The 19,497-nt window shown below is 35.5% G+C and overlaps 1 protein-coding gene across 4 annotated transcripts in view; it reads left to right on the top strand.

The window, feature by feature from the left end:
• The window catches only part of Nectin3 (nectin cell adhesion molecule 3), a 104,573-nt gene that overhangs the window by 39,947 nt on the left and 45,129 nt on the right, over positions 1-19,497 (top strand). For 2 of the 4 annotated variants that reach the window (XM_029470386.1, XM_029470387.1), the window contains exons 5-6: positions 2,202-2,353; positions 18,788-18,929. In XM_029470386.1, coding sequence (XP_029326246.1) covers positions 2,202-2,353; positions 18,788-18,929 — 294 coding nt within the window. Of the gene's footprint in view, positions 1-2,201; positions 2,354-7,991; positions 8,832-18,787; positions 18,930-19,497 lie in introns of those variants that run through there. The other 2 variants (XR_002379990.2, XM_021185290.2) reach the window with 2 other exon arrangements.

Here is a 19,497-nt window from a genome sequence, read left to right as displayed (position 1 = left end):
GAATAAAATTATGTCTATCTATGTTTTTCATCATCAATTGATGAACATCTAAGTGATTTCATTTCTTAGCTGCCATGAATAGAGCAGCATTAAGTATGGTTGAACAAATAACTCTGCAGTAGAATATAGAGTCCTTTGGGTATATCCCTAACAGTGGGAAAGCTGGGTGATATTTCTATTTCTAGTCTTTTGAAGACCTGGTTTCCATAATTTATTTTATTCTTCCACTAACAGTGACTATGTGTTCTTCTTTGTCTATAGCCTTGACAGCATTTGTTGTCAATTGATTTTATATTTTATTTATTTTTACGTATATTTGCTTGCATCTGAATACCATGTTTACATAGAAGCCCATGGAGACAGCAAAGGGCATTAGATCCCCTGGATCTGTAAAGAGACTATTGTGAGGCGCCATATGGGTGCTAGGAACCAAGCACAGGTCTTGGTTCAGTACCAACAAATGCTTTTAACTGCTGAGCCATCTCTCCAGCTCCTCCTTTTTGATTTCTTGATGATAGCCATTCTAGTGGGTGAAATCAGCTCTCAAAGTAGTTTTTAATTTTTATTTTCTTCATGGCTAACAATGTCTAAATTTTTAAAATGTGTATTAGAGATTTGTATCATCATCATCATCATCAAGAATTATCTGTTTAGATTGTTACTTTGATATCTGTTGATGTGGTTAAACACTCTGACCAAAGCAACTTAGGGGAGGAAATGGTTTGTGCCCATTTACACATCATAGTCCATTATTAGGGAAAATTATGTCTTCAACTGAAGCACAAACCACTGAACAATGCTGGTTGTTGGCTCCTTAACATAGTAAACTAGCTTTTGTGTATAGCCCAGTTCCATTTATGTAGGGATTTGGTGCGCACAGTGAACTGTGCCTTCCTATATCTAATAGTCATTTCCCCAAGTATGCCCATAATACAGTCTGATCTGGGAAATCCTTCAGTAGAGATTCCCATCTCATGTGACTCAAGGCATTATCAGACTGACCCTTAAAGCAAAGTAGGACTTAACTCCTTAGCCTGTTTGTAAAAGTAGATTATTTTCTTGAATTTTTTTGTATTATTTTCTTGTGTGTGTAATATTCTGTAGATTAACTCTGTAGATATATAGCTGGCAACGATATTTCTTTGACTGGACTTTTCTTTGCTGTACACAGCTATTTACTTTTATGAGGTCTAGTTTGTGGATTGTTGGCTTTGTTTTCTGAGTGATTCAAGTCCTATTTAAAAACCCTTGCCTGTGACTGCATCTTATAGCACATTGCCTTCCTTTTCTTCTAACAGTTTCAGAATTTGTGGTTTTATGTTGAGATCTTCCATCCATTTCGAGTTGATTTTTGTGCCAGGAGAGATGTATAGATTTAGTTTCCCTCTACAGTGAATGGTATTAAATCCAGAACTTTATGGCTGCTCAGCCCTGAGACTTAAGTGATGGTTGAATGCTCAGTCCTAAATAGGACATTCATGCCACTCCATCAAAGGCTAGAGAAATATTGTGAAGGGTGAGTGGGAAATAAAAAGCAGGAAGATAGGTGGAGAGCTGTGAAATACAGTCTTTTGTGCTTGACACAATCAATGAAGTTGTGATGTTAACAATATCAGTGAAGTCTGTACTAGCTCTGGATAATACCCACCTGCCACTAGTCTAAAAAGGACTAAGAGGACCCATACCGCTTACTGAACTATTAGCTATTCCTATATTCTGGGGAACGGGAAGATATAAGATGTTTTCAGGTAGGTCCCCATGGATAATCCCGCTATCCTCCAGTAGATCATTCCAAATACATGGTTATACCAGTAGTTCTGGTTAAACTTAGTGTCTCATAAAAACGACATAAATAGGGTGGGCTTGGCAGAGGGGTTTAGAGCTTCAGCGATGGGGGAGGGTGATAGTTCTCAGGGTACAGTATATATGTAATTGATGACATTTAATAAAAGCTTTGGAAAGCTTCCCTCTCATTAGGCTGACCTATCTAACATACATGGATTAGTTTTCCAAAGAAGTGGATGTACTTAATGGACTTGTATAGTTCAACTTTATTGAAATAAAAACTATACGCTTTCATAACTAATTATAGGTAAAGGACACAGTTTTTCTGGTATCCTAAAAGTGCAACAGTTTAAATAATTGTGAGGGTTTGCTATTTGAAGCTATTTAAAATAATGTTATGCTTTTTAAATATCTAGGTTGGATGGACAATGGCCCGATGGTTTATTGGCGTCAGATAATACTCTTCATTTTGTCCATCCATTGACGGTCAATTATTCTGGCGTTTATGTCTGTAAAGTATCAAATTCCCTTGGTCAAAGAAGTGATCAAAAGGTTATCTACATTTCAGGTAAGCTACTGTCTTTCTCTGAAATGAGACAAAGTAGTCATAGCATAATAATTGTAAGGTAATACAGTGCAATACTTTTCCTCATAACGGGTTAGGCTCATTGCTAGGAAATTTAAGAGAGAACATGAAGGAGCTATGATAGAGTGAGAGCCTCTAAGATGTGTATTTAACATAGCAGTTCTTTAAGGAGATGCCAAAATGTGTAGTCAACAAGTTCTTTATATATCTTCGACTGTAGCATGCCTTTCTAAGTTGTGTTTAAACAATGAACAGCGTTTTGTTTTGTTTTCTGTCTTTATTTGCTGCTCTGCATGTAATTGCCTGATAAGTAAAATGGGCTATTAACTTTTTTATTTTGGCTTTGGAAATAACATCACTTGCCACTGGAGATGAGACTGCCATTTTAGGGTAATGAAAAGTGAAGTAAGATGCTACTGTGTTTTAATAATGTAAAATTTGATATTTTCTCTAAGTTTTTAAACCCTGAAAATGTATTTTTTCACATACTGTTTCACTATGAAACCTTTGTTAATTAAATTCAGTATAAATTTGAGCATTTATAAAGTATAAGAACAAAACCTGCATTTTTTATAAATAGCTATGAATTACCCATAAGGTACTGAAACAGGAAAAATACATTAAATTATTTAAATAATTCTTAATGATCTGAATGATGTAGCAATGCTCACATCTAACTCATAGGAAATGAAGATGAGAAAAAGCAGGACCATCAATCAGATGAAGGTTTCTACTACGGAATGAATAGATGTGGGTCTAAGTTCCTTCAAATGTAAGAATATGTTACAGATTTTAGAAAGCATTATGCTTGTGTTTTCCATTCTGTGTGACCCTGTGTTTGCCCCCACTGTCACTACAGGCTAGTGACATGCTTGTGTAGAGGCTCACCTGTCCTCAGGACAAGCAATGGATCAGTGCCTGACATACAGCAGAAGCTCCAGTTTTCTGTGTGAAACTAACTCACAAGGAACATAAAGCTGTGTCCATCCATATATAGCTCTTTAGTAATAGCACTTTGGTGGGAAGTTGATTCAAGTATTAGAGTCACTTTCTTCTGTTGAAAGACAGCCATAGGCAGTGTATATTTAAATTATATTGAACACTTAAATTTTAGTTTCCTGGGGAGTATTTACCTTTTGGTCCCTTTACACAGCTTCCTATGAGGTATTTGATCTTAGGTCCAGATATTATCATTCTGTCGTCTTTACATACCCAGGCTCAAGTTGCTTTCTTACTATGTGTGCTGATTCCATTGCTGAGAGTCAAACTTCATATTTTCTAGATTCAAGGGTTATAATTTGTTGTGTTTTGTTTTGAAGACTTCTCAGCCTCTGTTTGCAGTTGCCTGTTTAGAATCATGAATTATATGTAGGGATTGAGTAGACATTTACAACTCACCTTGCTCAAAATCAGAGTCTGTTCTGACTTTTCTCCTGCCCCTTGGTGCAGACTCTCAGTGTCTTCTCTTTTCAGTTGCTTGTGAGTTCTGTCACCGCATTCACACAAGACACAGCCCTTTAAACTCAAGTCTTCTCTTCTCTTCTCTTCTCTTCTCTTCTCTTCTCTTCTCTTCTCTTCTCTTCTCTTCTCTTCTCTTCTCCACTCCGCTCAGTCCACCACTAATCCCATATCAGCGTTAATCCACTATATCTTTTCTGCTGTTGTTACTGCTTTGATCAAAAACAACCAGAACTTTTTACCTGTAAAGCTGTTAATCTCCTGCTTTGAACCTGTCACCCTTCCATCTGTATTCACATAAGCAGCCAGTCTTTTAAAGAGTGCATTAGATTATGTTACATCTCCGTAAAACCTTCCAAGAACTTCCATTTACTGGGGTTAAAACTAGATATTCACAGGGAATAGGCAGGCCCTCTGTGCACTCCTTGGAGTCATATCATCTTCTATGTCTGTGTTCACTGGGTCTGCCTTTTTCACTGAACATAACAGGTGTGCTTCGGACTCAGTTTTCTTTTTCTGTTTCTGTAGTCTGGAGGCATCCTGGTAGATCTTTCCTTAGTTCCCTTCCCAAACTGTCACATTTTCCAATGAAATCTTTCTTCTGTGATTCTCTGAACCTGATTGCCACCCCTGTCCTCTGCCTTATTCTTCTCCTTGGTACTTGTTAATGTGGCATTCTTCATGTTTTTATTCATATACTTACCCACTTTTATCCCCACTAGAAGTTAACACTTAAGAGGTCAAGGATTTGTGTCTACTTCAATCATGGCTATATTGCTGCCATGTACAATAATCTGTGATATACAGTAGGGATCCCATACACTTTTGTTGCATGTATGAAAAAAAACTAGATTTAGGAAAGAAGTAACCTTATTTTCTTTGTTTAGGGAACTGATGATTAATCGTTTTTATGGTTTTTTCTCTCTTTTTTTTGTTTGTTTTTAAATCAAAATCTATTAAGTGTTACAAAGTGCGGAGACAACTTTGGGTAAATGTGAGACGCAGTTTAATTACTCAGTACTGCTGAAGACAATAACTCTGTGTGAGATAGTGCTTATGAAGCAGCCAAGAAGCACATCTTCCTTCCTGTGCAGTCTGTGGTACTGTTGACTCTGCCCCCGGGAGTTGCCTTCTCCACTGCTGTGTGTCTTTATTAAGTCTCCGCCATGTGCTGGTACTTTACAGGTGTCTTTTCATCGGCCTACTGGGCTTTGGTCAGGACAAGACAGGAAGATGTCATCTTGGTGTTAGGTTTACTTTTAAAAATACACAATCTTATGTCAAGAGTTTTACTTAGAAAACTATGGACTTAGCAACTGTGAGTGGACTTGTTCTTCACATCTTTGTTTTCTCACATTCATGGCCATTAGGTTTTAGGCAGAAGGCCATGGGCTCATGATTACAGGATTCAGTGTAGGTTGCTGCACTGTACTTGAGCAGAGTGTCATTCTCATGGCTTTTAGCCCAAGACTAGCTGACTGCTGGACATAGTGTTTTTCTGGTTTACTGTTTGTCCTTTCCCGTAACTAATTTATTGCTTCTCTGAAAGTAGAATATCAAATTACAATATTTCACATCAGTACACCAAACCTGACATTCTTACTCCTCTGCACAGTAGAATTTCATACTACTGATATTTGGGATCAGGTATAAATTCAAGAGTCTATAAATGGTAATTTCTAACTTTAAGATATGAAAAATTTAAAATTTAAACAATATGTAAAATAATTAAGGTCACTATATTTAATTTTAACATTTATTAATAGATTGAATTTGTGCCTTATAGCTACAAGGATATTTCTGAATGTACTATTTGGTCTTCTGTTTGGCAAAACTAATTAAGTAGTTGGCAAAACAGACTAAAAAGACCTTCTGCTTAGTAGCGATCTCAGAATCAACTGCAATTTTTATGTCTGTCATCTTTTCATATGTCATACATTTAGCAAAGAATATATAGATGCTTGATAAAACAGTGATGATGTGATTTTTAAATCACTGTGGTTAAGTAGCTGTTGATGATTGTTAAAACCTCTGACTCCATGCATGAACCAAGATTCATTCTAGGTTCAAATAAGATCCCCAATTGTCTGTTGCTTAAGCTGTAGAGTGAAGTGTCCACCCCTGGAATAAATACTGGGTACATTGTGGTTGTGCTGTCTTTAACAGTAGTTAAGGAGAATAGGGAATCGAAAAATTACCAGGGCCACGAATAAGGCTAAACTAAAGTTTTAAATATCTTTGTTAAAATTTTCTGAAATCTTTCTTTTGTTAAATATGAAAAAATACAAATGGAAATAAAGTTCAAATTTTGAACCAATTGCAACACTGTTGAGTTTTGTATTTTCTAGGAGGTAGTAGCTCAGGTGCATGCATTGCTCTGAGAAACTAGGGCGTTAGGGTCGTCTTAAGCTTCGAACAGCTCCATGTATACAGATACATAGAGATGGATACGTTTTAAATAATTCATCTAGGCAAGTTGTATTTTTATTTCAATGTACTAATGCAGTTTTCTTTGTAATCATTACATATCATTTAGTAAATTGGCTGCCCTGTTACTCCCCTAAAAAAAATACATATATTGTGTCATAAAAGAGCTTAGGTTTTTGTCTTACTTCTTTGCACCTTAATCCTTGAAGCTGGACTGTATGAAGCCTTACCTCTTTAATTCGAGAAAGAATCCTTCTGTTTCACATTTGCATACTTTCTTCAAAATGAACTTGCCCAGCTAGAGAAGATTGTCTCATGAAGTCTTCCTAGATTCACATACATGTGGCACTTGGTAGAGCCCATCAGTATTACCCGTTACAGTAGCTTAAAGCCACAGGGAAGAAAGAAAGAGGTTAGAGTATTTGGTGGTTTGTTTTTTGTTTTTGTTTTTTTTTTTTTTATTCTGTTCTTGCTAAATTTTTACCACATTCTATACATATGGCATTCCGTGATGAATCCTGTTTGAGTAAGTATATTTCTTTAGCTTGTGATGTTAGAATAACTTACCCCATGTAGATTTAGTACTTTTCTAACAATCATTTTAAAAAGTTCTATCAGAACCACTCACATAAAAATTAATTTTAGGAGATTACCATTTGGGTTATTTATTTTTATCTATGAAAAACTCAACATCTTAAACTCATCTTTAAACTTTAGAACTGTATATAACATGACCTACAGATAGTACTTAATGGACAATTAACCAATCTTTAATTTTTGCTGTTTATGTTTAGTTGCTTTTTAATATTAATGGCTACTCTGTAATATAATGTCAATAAATGATCCATTTGCATCTAATACTTAAATATTATTAGAATGTTCTCTCTAAAATATTAGCTATTCTCGTTTACAGTCTGTCCTAAAACAGTGGCATGGAATTATACAAATACAGTTGAAATTCCTTAATGTTACAAATGTTCTCTATTTTATCTTTGATTATTAGAGGCGAATGTTATGTTTTTACTTCGTGTATGTTATTCTCATTTAATAATACTGCACTTGATTGACACCGTTTTACATACCTGCTTTTTTATCTTTAAAATTACCAAATAATGGTCTCTACTATTATATATTTTTTATAAAAAAGTTATAATACTTTTTATTTAAGAAAAAATATTTTTGAGAGAATTATTAAGCCCACAATTTATATAGTATGTCCACTTAACAAGACTATGGTTTTTCATTCTTTTAAAAGATAAGTTCTACTCTTACATATTAAGTAAACATGCATATTAAGAATAAGACAATATTTTTATTGTCAATTTTTATTTTTCTTTCCTTTTCGTACTGGCTAAGAAGCTACACATTTGAGATTTTTTGATTTAATTGAAATTTTGTGTGATAATTCCTAAGCTAGCCATGCATAAACCACTTAGGAAATACTCGACATTGAAACACTAACCCATGCCTTAGAGCACAGCAGTCGTCCAGTGTGGATCGAATGACTTCCGACACACACCACTGCCTTCAGACTCCACTGGTAACAGACTAAAGTGTCAGGATTTTTTTTAAAGTATTTGTTAAGTAATACTACTTTTTAATCTCAAATTAAGAATGAAAAACTATTGTTAATTGAACATGTATTAACTGTGCTGCCTGCTCACCTGCTGCTGAATCAGCCTCATTGACATTGTCTGCCTTTCTGTGTGTTGTCTATCTTTACTGTCTCCATCAGATCCTCCTACCACCACCACCCTTCAGCCGACAGTTCAGTGGCATTCCTCACCTGCTGACGTCCAGGATATAGCAACAGAGCATAAAAAATTGCCCTTTCCATTGTCAACTTTGGCAACACTTAAGGATGACACAATTGGCACCATCATTGCTAGTGTAGTGGGTGGGGCTCTCTTCTTAGTGCTTGTAAGCATTTTGGCTGGGATATTCTGCTATAGGAGACGACGGACGTTTCGTGGAGACTACTTTGCCAAAAACTACATTCCACCATCAGACATGCAGAAAGAATCGCAGATTGATGTTCTTCACCAGGATGAGCTTGATTCTTACCCCGACAGTGTAAAAAAGGAAAACAAAATCCCAGTGAACAACCTCATCNGTAAAGACTACTTAGAGGAGCCTGAGAAAACACAGTGGAATAATGTAGAGAACCTCACTAGGTTTGAAAGACCGATGGATTACTATGAAGATCTAAAAATGGGAATGAAGTTCGTCAGTGATGAACGCTACAATGAAAGTGAAGATGGTTTGGTTTCTCATGTAGATGGCTCCGTAATTTCCAGGAGGGAGTGGTATGTCTAACAGCCACTGACGCGACTTCACTATGTACAAGGTTTCATTCACACTAGTTGACCATTTTCAGATTGTTCATACTTTTTCTTGAGGAAGAATAAGCTTTTTCAAGTTGATTTCGAGCTTACTTTTTATATTCTGATCTGACAAATGAAAATGTAAAACCTGGGTTCAATGTATCTGAGCTGCTTTACAGTTTTCACTGCTATACTACTGTCTCAAGATTTAAATTCTAATGCAGAGTACTTTATTGGTCTGAGGCACACAGGTAAGAAAGATGTCAACGTTAAATGTATGACGTTTTTGGTACAAAAATTAAAAACAGAAAAAAAAGAAACTACCTTGGCATTGTGTATTAAATATTTACCTAAGACTATAATCTCAAGTATAATGATTGTGTAACATATACCTCTCAAAACTTATCACCACTAAGAATACTCCATCAAAATTGACAGTAAAACTCATTCAAGAAATGCTTATATATTTTTAGTATACTAAAATCATTCATNCTGATGGAGTATCTTTTCATCGTCAAACATTATTTTCTAAGTTTCTATATAGATAGGATCTTTACCTCTGCATTTAAATGAGCCTTGCCATAATTACTGTAGAGTGGCTTTTCAAAGATATTTTGTTGCACTAAAACTGTGGCCATAAACTAAGTGAACACGATGTGTGGAAGAGCATAACTAGCTGTTCAATATTTTTGTCTAAAATACATGCAAGAGTAATAAAATATATGCCTCCTGACACAATAATTACTAATTTTTTCATCTCTGGAAGAAAATTGTTCAGTTGTTTTGTGAATGTGGCTTTGGTACACGAAGCATTAACCTTATCTTAATGCTTTATTTGCTAAGCGCGGTACAGGACAGAGAGGGTATTTGAGTCTGCTTGTGTGCCAGAGTTAGACATGAGCTGCTCCAGCCAGGAACCTATACGAAGAGCTTTCTAATCTTCTTGTTTTAGTTATTTAATGTTGGTATTGTTCAAACGGGTACATGTACAAAACAATATTAAAATAAGCTTTGAAGCTTGAGGTTTCTTTAGAGAAATCTGGATTACAGAACCAGTCATTGATAACACTTGCTGATGAATGTTGGCAATCCCTTCCTGTTTTCTTCATTTCTCCTAAATGTATGTATATGTTTCAAGCTTTTTTTGTTTGTTTATTTGTTTGGTTTTTTTCAAATTAAAACTGGAAACATATCATGAGATTTTTGGGGGTTTATTTTGTTCATTTGTTTCACATAGCTCATTAACTATATTCTTTCCAGTATCATTTAACTTCTGAGATGTTATATAAATCTTCAAATGTTAATATTCTTTGGATGGTATATTAATTCTGCAGTAGAGTTCTTAAAATTGTGATAATGGAAACTGCTTTAAGGTCCGAAGAATGTTTGTCTATCAATTGTTTGGGGAAAAGGATCGAGTAGAACCAGTGTCTTGCCAGGACATTGAAGATGTTATTAAATGAATCATAATAGATAATTATTTTTAATAAAAAACATATTAGGTACACTTAACTCCACCAACCACCTTCCCCCAATCCTCTTTCATTCATATATATGTGTGAATTATATATACATATATATATATATATAATAGATTTTTATTATATGTTTCATATAGAAGACAGAATTGTGGCATATTCCTAAACTATTGCAAATAGTGAAAGCTTTAATCTGAATGATTAGACACTATTTTTCTTTAGCAGTGTTAATTATAGTTAGCTCTATCCCAACATGTATTATAAGGCAATAATAGAAGATTAAGAAGTACAGTTAGTTCACCAATAAATCATTTTTAATATGTTTTAACATATTTAATCACTTAATATACAGACACTTTGGTTCAGGTCTTTGGAAGTACACTTTTTAGTAATAATACACTGTGACAAAACTAACCTTATTTAATTATCAATAATTTTATAAGCCACAAGAAAAATAGGTCTAAAATTTCTTTCTGTGAAAGATAAGAATTTATTGTTCTTTTGATCAAAGATCTTAAGAAGTAGGGTTTTGATGTGTTGTATGAGCCCAAGCAGAATGATCACATCTAGGCTTCTATATAAATCTCAATTTGAATATTTAATCTAAAAGAAATGAGCAACATTATCTTAAGAACTATGTCACTGAAGTACAGATACTGATGATGAAACCCCTTCATGCTTTGTTTATTAAGTGGCTCGCTTTAGGTATTTTGTTTGATTTGTGGGCAAAAGGCAATCCCAAAACCTATAGAGTATTTAATGTAGTCTGTATCCGTAATCTGGATCACTTGGCGTGCTAGAGGCTTAGCAGGTTCTAGGAATCCTACACTGGTGCTTAAGGCTTTTGGAAGCATTGCACTCTTGTTCATAAAGCTCTATGTATGTACATTGTACTTAGGGGGTTGTCTGTGAACACCTGTATTCACATGAATACTGGTCATGTGCACGGCTGATTGTCAGGTATATAAAAATCACAGCTCCTTAGAAAAATTGGAAGATAATTTTTACTCTATAGAGGCCATGTTTACTTTTGTTACTTTGATATGTTTTAAACTTTTTACATTTTTATATTTACTTCATGATTTCTTTCCTACTGGTTAAAATATTTCAATAATACAAATTGATTTTTTTCCTATAAACGATTATTAAAATACACTAAATGTCTTTATGCTACGAGTAAACTATGAAATAGTACTTGATTATACTTAAACATTTAGTATTTAACCATGTGCCTGATAAGAGCTCTGTGTGTGTCCCTCCCCTGCCACACGCACACACACGGCTGTTGATATATAAAGAAACCATTAAGTGTTCTAGTAGTAACTGCTGTTTCTGATAGTCACCGGTGTGTGAAAGTTTAGGAAGAAACTATAGCTACTCGTTTTACATTAAGGGATCATAGGACTTAGAATAAGTGCAGAACTTGACAACAATGTAGCCAAGTCATATGCAAAAATATTTGATGTGATTTTGATAAAGACTGTTAGGGCATATAAATATAGTAGGTCATATATGGAAGTAATAACATAAAATATGAGAGAGGAAAAAATGGCACACACATACTGAATTTTTAACCTAGAATCTAGAGTATTAACAGATTTTCTCCTTACTTGTTTATTGGAAGTGACATGTCAGAAAGGGGGTGTATTTCTCAGATGATGTTTAACACTGGATTCAGTTTTCTTCAGTTTTAATGTAACCGTAATACTTTTTCTTCCTTGTTTTTTTTTTTTTTTCTGCCAAGTTACTTTCTAGGTGATGGCCCTCATTGCCATGCAGTAAATCATGAAATAGACTTTCAAAGAAAGACTTTCAGTAGTATACTTCTAAAGTAAAACTAAATTCTGTCTTATTTTCTTCATTCTCACATGAGCTTCTGTGCCTGTGCTTTATTTCATATGTGCATAACCCACTTTCATTTCAATTAACACTTAGAATGCCATTCGGAATTGCAGGACTTCACAAACTACTACTATCAGGTTAAAGATGGAGTTAAGTAAACTTTGACAGTGCCTATAAGTAGACATGTTAGCCACATTGACATGTTAACCATTGTGCAGTTTGGTTTTAACACGTATTCAGTAGCTATTTTATATTCATTATCAATGATATTCAGAAATATTTGAAAAATTGCATCTGCATCAAACCACCCAACTTGTTCATCTCACCTCTTCTTAAGCATGACATACAACAGTTACACAGAATTTACAACTCATTAGGCATGTTAAGTGATCTGAAGATGGAAGTCTGTAGGAGTATATGTACAGGTTATGTTCATCTAGAAGGTTGCTAGGGATTTGAACATCACTGTAATTTGACATTTTGGAATCCTGGAACCATTGTGTATAGAGATCGGTTGGTTTTTATTTTGAAGTCAGCTCATTTTAAAAGATACTTAACCTTGCCATTTAGTGGTGTTTACTTACTGCTTGTGAACTGTTTTGAATAGAAATAACCCTATAATCCACTTCCTGTTTACTACTGGTTATTTTTAATAATGGTATATATTTTTCTAAGCTGTTTTTAAAGAACAAGCAGCCATTTCTTCAAGTAGCATGCACTTTGTTTTGCTCGCTTCATGGTATACACATAAGAATTCATTAACGAGAGCACCTTCATAATAGTGGCACCATAGCCCAACTTTCAAGTTTTAGACACGTTTCTGCTTACATATGTCTGTCGTCTTTTATGGTACATCGAGATTTTTAAAATATGAGGATGAGTAGTGAGATTCGGCCTAGTTTTACAAAAGGTTGCACTGTACGTATGTTATTGGAGCTAGGCAGTAGGTATTCCTGGGTCACTGTTTGGAAGAGGAACGTTTACTTCATTGTGGAAAGGAAGCAGCATTCCACTGTTGTAGCTGCACACCATGATGGCAGCAGAGACAGGGAGAAAATTAGAATGGTAACAGTGCCACAGAAGTCATTCTTAATTCCTGACAACAATTCAAAGCCTTATTTCCTTACATGCATGATACTTCTGTATAGATACATCAGTACAGAGATTATTCCATTTCAGTTAACAGAAATGTCTCAGGGAAAACCTATTTGTAGATTTGTTTGTTTGTTTCAAAGCCATCACTTAGTTATTACCAGGTCACTGTCACTGATGTTGCATTGTAAGCCTGTTATTCTTTCTGTCATTACCTCATTGGCAGTAAATCCTTATCCATTCTAAAAGATAAAGTTTGTTCTAAAAACCAGCTGTAGTATTTTTTTTAAAGTTTCTATGGTAACTATACCAAAAATGAGTATTTCTCTAATTTCAAGCAGTAAGTATTCACATTTCTGTTACTTTTAGGAGTTTTGATTAGGATCCATGTATGGTCTGTATATTGTAATTTTAAAAATACCTTTTCATGTGTTGTGGCCACCATACCAGAAGTTTCTTCCATCTGTCTTTTCATTCTAAAAGTGGCTTTATTTTCTCATAGTTTCCCTGTGTTGATGGTTGCATTGCACCCTGAATGCATCCTCTGCATTTTTATAAGTTGTTCGTGACTAGAGCCTTGCTTGCATTCAACATTCATTGTGTGTGCAGGGTTGCTTCATTGTGTGTGCAGGGTTGCTTTGTAGGAGATGATGCATTCTTCCACTAAGAGGCTTATAATACTTGCTTTCTGCTCTGACACTGGCAACCGTTTGGTCCTCAATGCAGAGACACAGTAACAGAGGGCCTACTCATGTTTAGATGTATTAACTGCTTTCCCTTTGCAGCGTGCCTGATACACGAATAAGTCTGTCCATGCTTCCCCTTCCCACACTGGGAACCAGTCCATATGAATGTGTCTCAAGTAGTAGATTTATGATACTTTAACTGAATTAACAAATGGTCTTTTCTGTCATCTTGTATGTATCCCAGATTTATATTTTATTATTATTTGTCTATCTTGTAGTTCAGTGAAAACTCTTGATTGTAACATGAGCTAAAATTAGTATGTATTCCAAGTATATTTGTGCTTCTAGAGCAACTCAGTTGTATGTATTTTAAAGTAGTCTGAACTGGACATTTTAAGTGATAAATAATACTTTTAAATGTCAGTGTAATTGTCACTATTTGGGATACATAATGTGCTTCATTTTAAAAGTTAACCTTTTCTCACAAAATGATATTTAAAAATGATTAAATGTGCTTCATTTTTAAAATCTTGGTTTTTAGACTTTTTGATTGAACAACTTAGTAAAAACCCACCCTTGTATGGTTCCTATCTTTTGATACTTGGCTTAATGCGGTGCTCTCAAGGGCAACTGAGGTCACATGGAAGGTATGCATCATTGAAAACTTGAATGGTGTGCTCACAGTGGGTAGTTTGCAAGCTTGTCTTTAGGTAATAGATGTATAGTTTTCAGTGTCTTGCCAATTGCAGCAAACTTACCTACTTTGTGCTACTATACCAGACTTCATAGATTTATTATGCGTGTAATTAATGCTAAGAAAATATAAGCACATTTATTTGGTCTCTTGAGGTACCTGAATTGGTTTTGGTTGATTCATCACAGCTCACTAGGTTGTCATGGTTTTACTTTAAAACTTCAACTAATTGGTGAAAGTTATGTTTTGAGTAAGATATTGGCCGTGCTTTTATCTGCATTATGTGATACCTTCATTATGCTGATTGTTTCGCAGGAACACATGCTAGGTGTAATGTGTGTATGTCACAGATGCGTTCTGGTAATCCCATTCGGTTAGCTGCTCAGTTGGTACATGGGTTACCCATGTAAACCCTCCTTTACAGTTTTTACTGTTAAAAATGAGTACTGGGTCAGTCAGCCGACCTCCTGCCAGCGTGTTATACATGCTGATTGCACTAATAAGGAACACACAAGTGAAGGGCTTGAAGAAGTGCTGCAGTTCACATTTGTTCGGGAAGTATTCCACTCCTTCCTCCCCGTGTGAGGCCCAAGTAAGCATCTGACGCCTTTATCATATCAGACCGAGAGTGCGAGTTATGATTTGTTTCTGGTTTTCAACCAACACTGCTTTCCTTGCGTTTCCTTGGAAGGGGTGGGTCATAATTTGCTAATAATGAAGAGTGTAGACCCTCATTCTAGGCAAGCACTACCACTGATAGGTATCTCTAGCCCTATTAAATGTGTTTTCAATTGAAGGGCTTTCAATTGAAGGGCTTTTTTTTTTTTTTTAATGTTCTTGGACTCTGCATATTCTAAGAATTCTATAACCTCATCTTGGGACTGTTTCTCCTTGTGAGGAGCAGTATTATGGTTTACCCTTGTGTTCCTAGAGGTGGTACAGTGTTTGACAAATAGATGTCTGGTCATTGAGTGAACAGCTGAAACTGACCTGAGCTCAATGTGGTACTTAGAAAAAAAGATGAGATGAAATGTTCTATAGGTACAAGCTTGGGTATCACATTGAGGACAAAAGGGAGCTGTTGAAAATGAAGAATGTCTAGCTGGCCGTGTAGCTCAGAGGTAGATCACGGGCTGGGCATGTGTGTAGGGGGTGTGTATCCTCAGGAACGAAAACTGAAGGATTATTTATGGGAAAAATTGATAATAACAATTTGGCATGGTATGAGAGTAAGTAAAAGATCGACTTGAGTTCAATATGTATTGGTTGGCTTTTGAACATCTGTCTCAGAAGATGTTCACTTGGTATCTTTAATTACTGGTGGTATATTTTTGAGGTCTAGGAGATGGTCATTTTTCTTTTTTGTGTAAGGGAGTAAGTTTGCAGCAAATACAAGATCATAAAACTGCTGTGATGGCAGCGATCTGTTGTTTTGAGAGATCCCTATACCACATTTTCATGCTAAAATGATTTTTTTCTGTCACTTAAAACATTTGAGTTTTGAGCTGAGCGTGGTGACGCATGCCTTTAATCCCAGCACTTGGGAGGCAGAGGCAGGCAGATTTCTGAGTTCAAGGCCAGCCTGGTCTACAGAGTGAGTTCCAGGACAGCCAGGGCTACACAGAGAAACCCTGTCTCAAAAAAAAAAAAAAAAAAAAACACTTGAGTTTTGTAGACCATCTCCCTTGGTGATAAGATGATGGTTCTTCAGGTTACTTGGTTAGGTTTAAAAATGCCAAGTTTCAATTTTGCACTGAACCTTTTCACAAGCACAGTGCCAACAGTTTGTGGAGTGGCTGTGCATTTATCTGAAATTTTTTAACCAAATTCTGAAATTTCTATCAAAAATACTTTGGTTTGAATGCAAAAGATTTTACATCTTCCTTTGTATTTCATACAGAACTCAACAACTTTTATCCTTAAAACATTGGACTACCCTTAAGTATGGTGTATCCTTTTCTTTCCTTAATCAGTAAAATAATCAGGAAAGAAAATATGAAACATAGCATATGTATTTATCATCAACTTTACCCATGTGAAGTGAATTAGTAGGTTGAAAAAAATCTTAGTTTACACTCAAGAGTAGTTAAACTCAAGAGTAACCTGAGCGTTTGAAAAAGAGTTTTGAAAGTTAGACTACCCTTATTGACCTTGGAACATCATTATAAAATAAGAGTGGACACATTTTAAATTCTATGGCCCTATCTTTTTATCCTTATCAGATGAAGCATTCTAATAAAGACATATTTAAAAGAGCTAGTTTTTTAATAAATACCAAATTTGGCAATTGGGCCTTTTATTTCTGCCACTGCTTTTAGGTGGTTGACCTTGCTCAAGCTCCTTAAAATGGATTTTAGTTGGCCTATCACTACAGACAGTACGGTCATCTACATTATAGTTTGGTGTAGTGGTTGAAAATACAATTTACATTTTGAATAAAACATACAGAATTATCCCAAATCTCTCTCACATTTGCAAACACTAAGTACTATCAAATTGCCAGCTAGCAACTGGATTGAGGAGCAGAGGTTGATAAAGTTGGCTGTATTAAAAAAGTTAAAAGTTGGCTGTATTAAAAGTGAAAAGTTTTAGTTTGAGCATAACCACCTGTGATTCCCATTCTGTCTGTATTGTATTCATCGACAGTTTATTCAAATGGATGACTTGCCCTGAAGGCTCAGAGTTTCAGTCTAAAATGGAGCTAATGAAGTAGCCCAGTAGTAAGTGATGTTGTTAGTTTGTTAAAAGAAAGTTATAGACGGTAAAAACCTTGCAGTCATGTAAAGCCCCATTGATCAAGCCTGGTCTTGAACAGACAGGCATCTGCCTCAGCCTCTCGAGTGCTGCGATTTATTACAACATTTCCAATATGCTAGTGCACCAATTTCATTTCAATTTGCCATACCTGATCTGAGGCTGTAGTTGCAAGGATTTAAGGCATGTGTCTAAAACGTTAATAAAAATAGTTTTGATTTCCCATAGGGAGCCAAAGGGCAAAGCCTTTGCCTTCAACCCCACCCCAAAATCTTGTGGGTTGGAGACTGGTGTCTCAGACCAGCTTTTTGTTTTGTTCTCAACTGTTCATTACCTGGATGACTGTGGGCAGGCTACCTTAGAACTTTGTTTTTATAATGTGGCATTTTTGCTATCTACCTTACTGGGTAGAAGAGTAGAACATGATCAAGTTTATAGGTTGAGGGTGGTGTTTTAATAGTCTTTCCTTTTCATCTTAATAGAATAAAAATGGCAAGTGTGGCTACTAACAGTCAACTGGTTATTTAACACAGTGCATACTTACCGTGCACAGAACTGGGTTGATTCCCCAGCAGCTCATAAACTAGGCATGACAGCAGATGCCTATTGTCCCCACTTACAAGGTCCCTCTCACCTTTAGGATCATGAGCTAATAGTTATCCTTGGCTACACAACAAGTGCCCGATTAACCCGAGATCTATGGTAACCTGTCTCAGAAAACAAACATACAAAAGAACAGAAAATGGCTATGGAGACACTTCATATGGCCAGAGTTAGCAAAGTAAAAGATAATGATATTATTTAATTCATTTGAATCACAGTGATTCCACTAATTCTGAGTTTATGAATGTTAGCAACTTTTAAAAATTTGTTTGAGATGCTGATATGTTAAGTCCATAACAGAGTGCATGTTTAATATGAGAAATATATTCACAAGTTTTATACGTGTGTGTGTGTGTATTTAAATGTAGCCTTTAGTCATATAGGAAAGAATTGCCATTGTTGATGTGTGTATTATTTTGAAATATTGTACTTTAAAACATTTTTTAAAGTTCAATACAATATCCACTATCACATTTTATCATTTATTTGTTTTTGTTGTTGTTGTTTAGCTCTTGAATATTCTTACTTTTTTTTGAAACAGGGTTTCTCTGTGTAGTTTTGGCTCTCTTGGAACTTGCTCTGTAAGATAGACTGGCCTTAAACTCAGAGTTCTGCCTTCCTCTGCCTCCCAAGTGCTGAGATTAAAGGCATGCAGCACCACTGTGTGGCTTTATTACATTATTTTAATAGTGGTTCCTTTTCATCTTAATAGAATAAAAATGGTAAGTGTGGCTATTAACAGTCAACTGGTCATTTTTATCACCTGTTAGAATGAGAACTTAAAATTATTTATGATTTTTTTTCTTTGATCATAGACAATAGATTCATTAATGCCTGGAGATATTCTGTACATGAATTGAGTAAAGCACGCTGTGGTGCTTAAGGAAAACAGAAGGGTATTAACATAATACTCCTAAAATTGATGAATTAAGTTTAGAGTCCTCTAAACTAAGTATTGGATATTATAATCAAATAGCCAGTGAGCATTGTAAAAATGAAAGCACGCAGCTTTAAGAGCTCTTCCGAGTTGTTTGAAAAGCTTTTGTATTACTTAACAGACATCCCGCTTACGCAGACCTCATCCATAGCAGTGGCTGGAGCCGTGATTGGAGCTGTCCTGGCCCTCTTCATCATCACCGTCTTTGTGACTGTGTTGCTGACACCACGGAAAAAGAGACCATCATCCTATCTTGACAAAGTGTAGGTAACAGTTTTGCTTGTGTTCCACTGTGACCATCCACTTCCCATCATCTTTTATGTCTATGTTTATATTACTTACATCCAGTCAGTGTTCAACAGATGGCAATAAGGGTAGTGTTGGCCCCCTGTTAATTGGCTGTAGTTTCATCAGAACATATATTTTTTTTTTAACACCAGACAGAACTGTTTAATAAATTTTCAGTTACTTGATAAATCAGAGGACTACAGCAAACAATGTATTGATGGCACCAAATGATGTAAAAGACAGAGATAGTATCATGGAGCCCTTTGAAAATCAAACAAATCTCATTCTGTTCAGTTCACAAAAAGAAATATACATAGAGAAACCTGGTCTTTTAAATTCTATTGTTCAAGGAACATCAATTTGTTTCCTTTTTTTTTTTTTGTTAGATGGTCTTTGACTCTTTTTTTTTTATTACGTATTTTCCTCAATTACATTTCCAATGCTATCCCAAAAGACCCCCCTACTCTCTCCCCCACTTCCCTACCCACCCATTCTCATTTTTTTGGCCCTGGCGGTCCCCTGTACTGGGGCATATAAAGTTTG

This window comes from Mus caroli, chromosome 16 (assembly GCF_900094665.2).
Source record: "Mus caroli chromosome 16, CAROLI_EIJ_v1.1, whole genome shotgun sequence".
NCBI classification, from domain to species: domain Eukaryota; kingdom Metazoa; phylum Chordata; class Mammalia; order Rodentia; family Muridae; genus Mus; species Mus caroli.
This window is presented reverse-complemented; position numbering and strand designations above follow the sequence as displayed.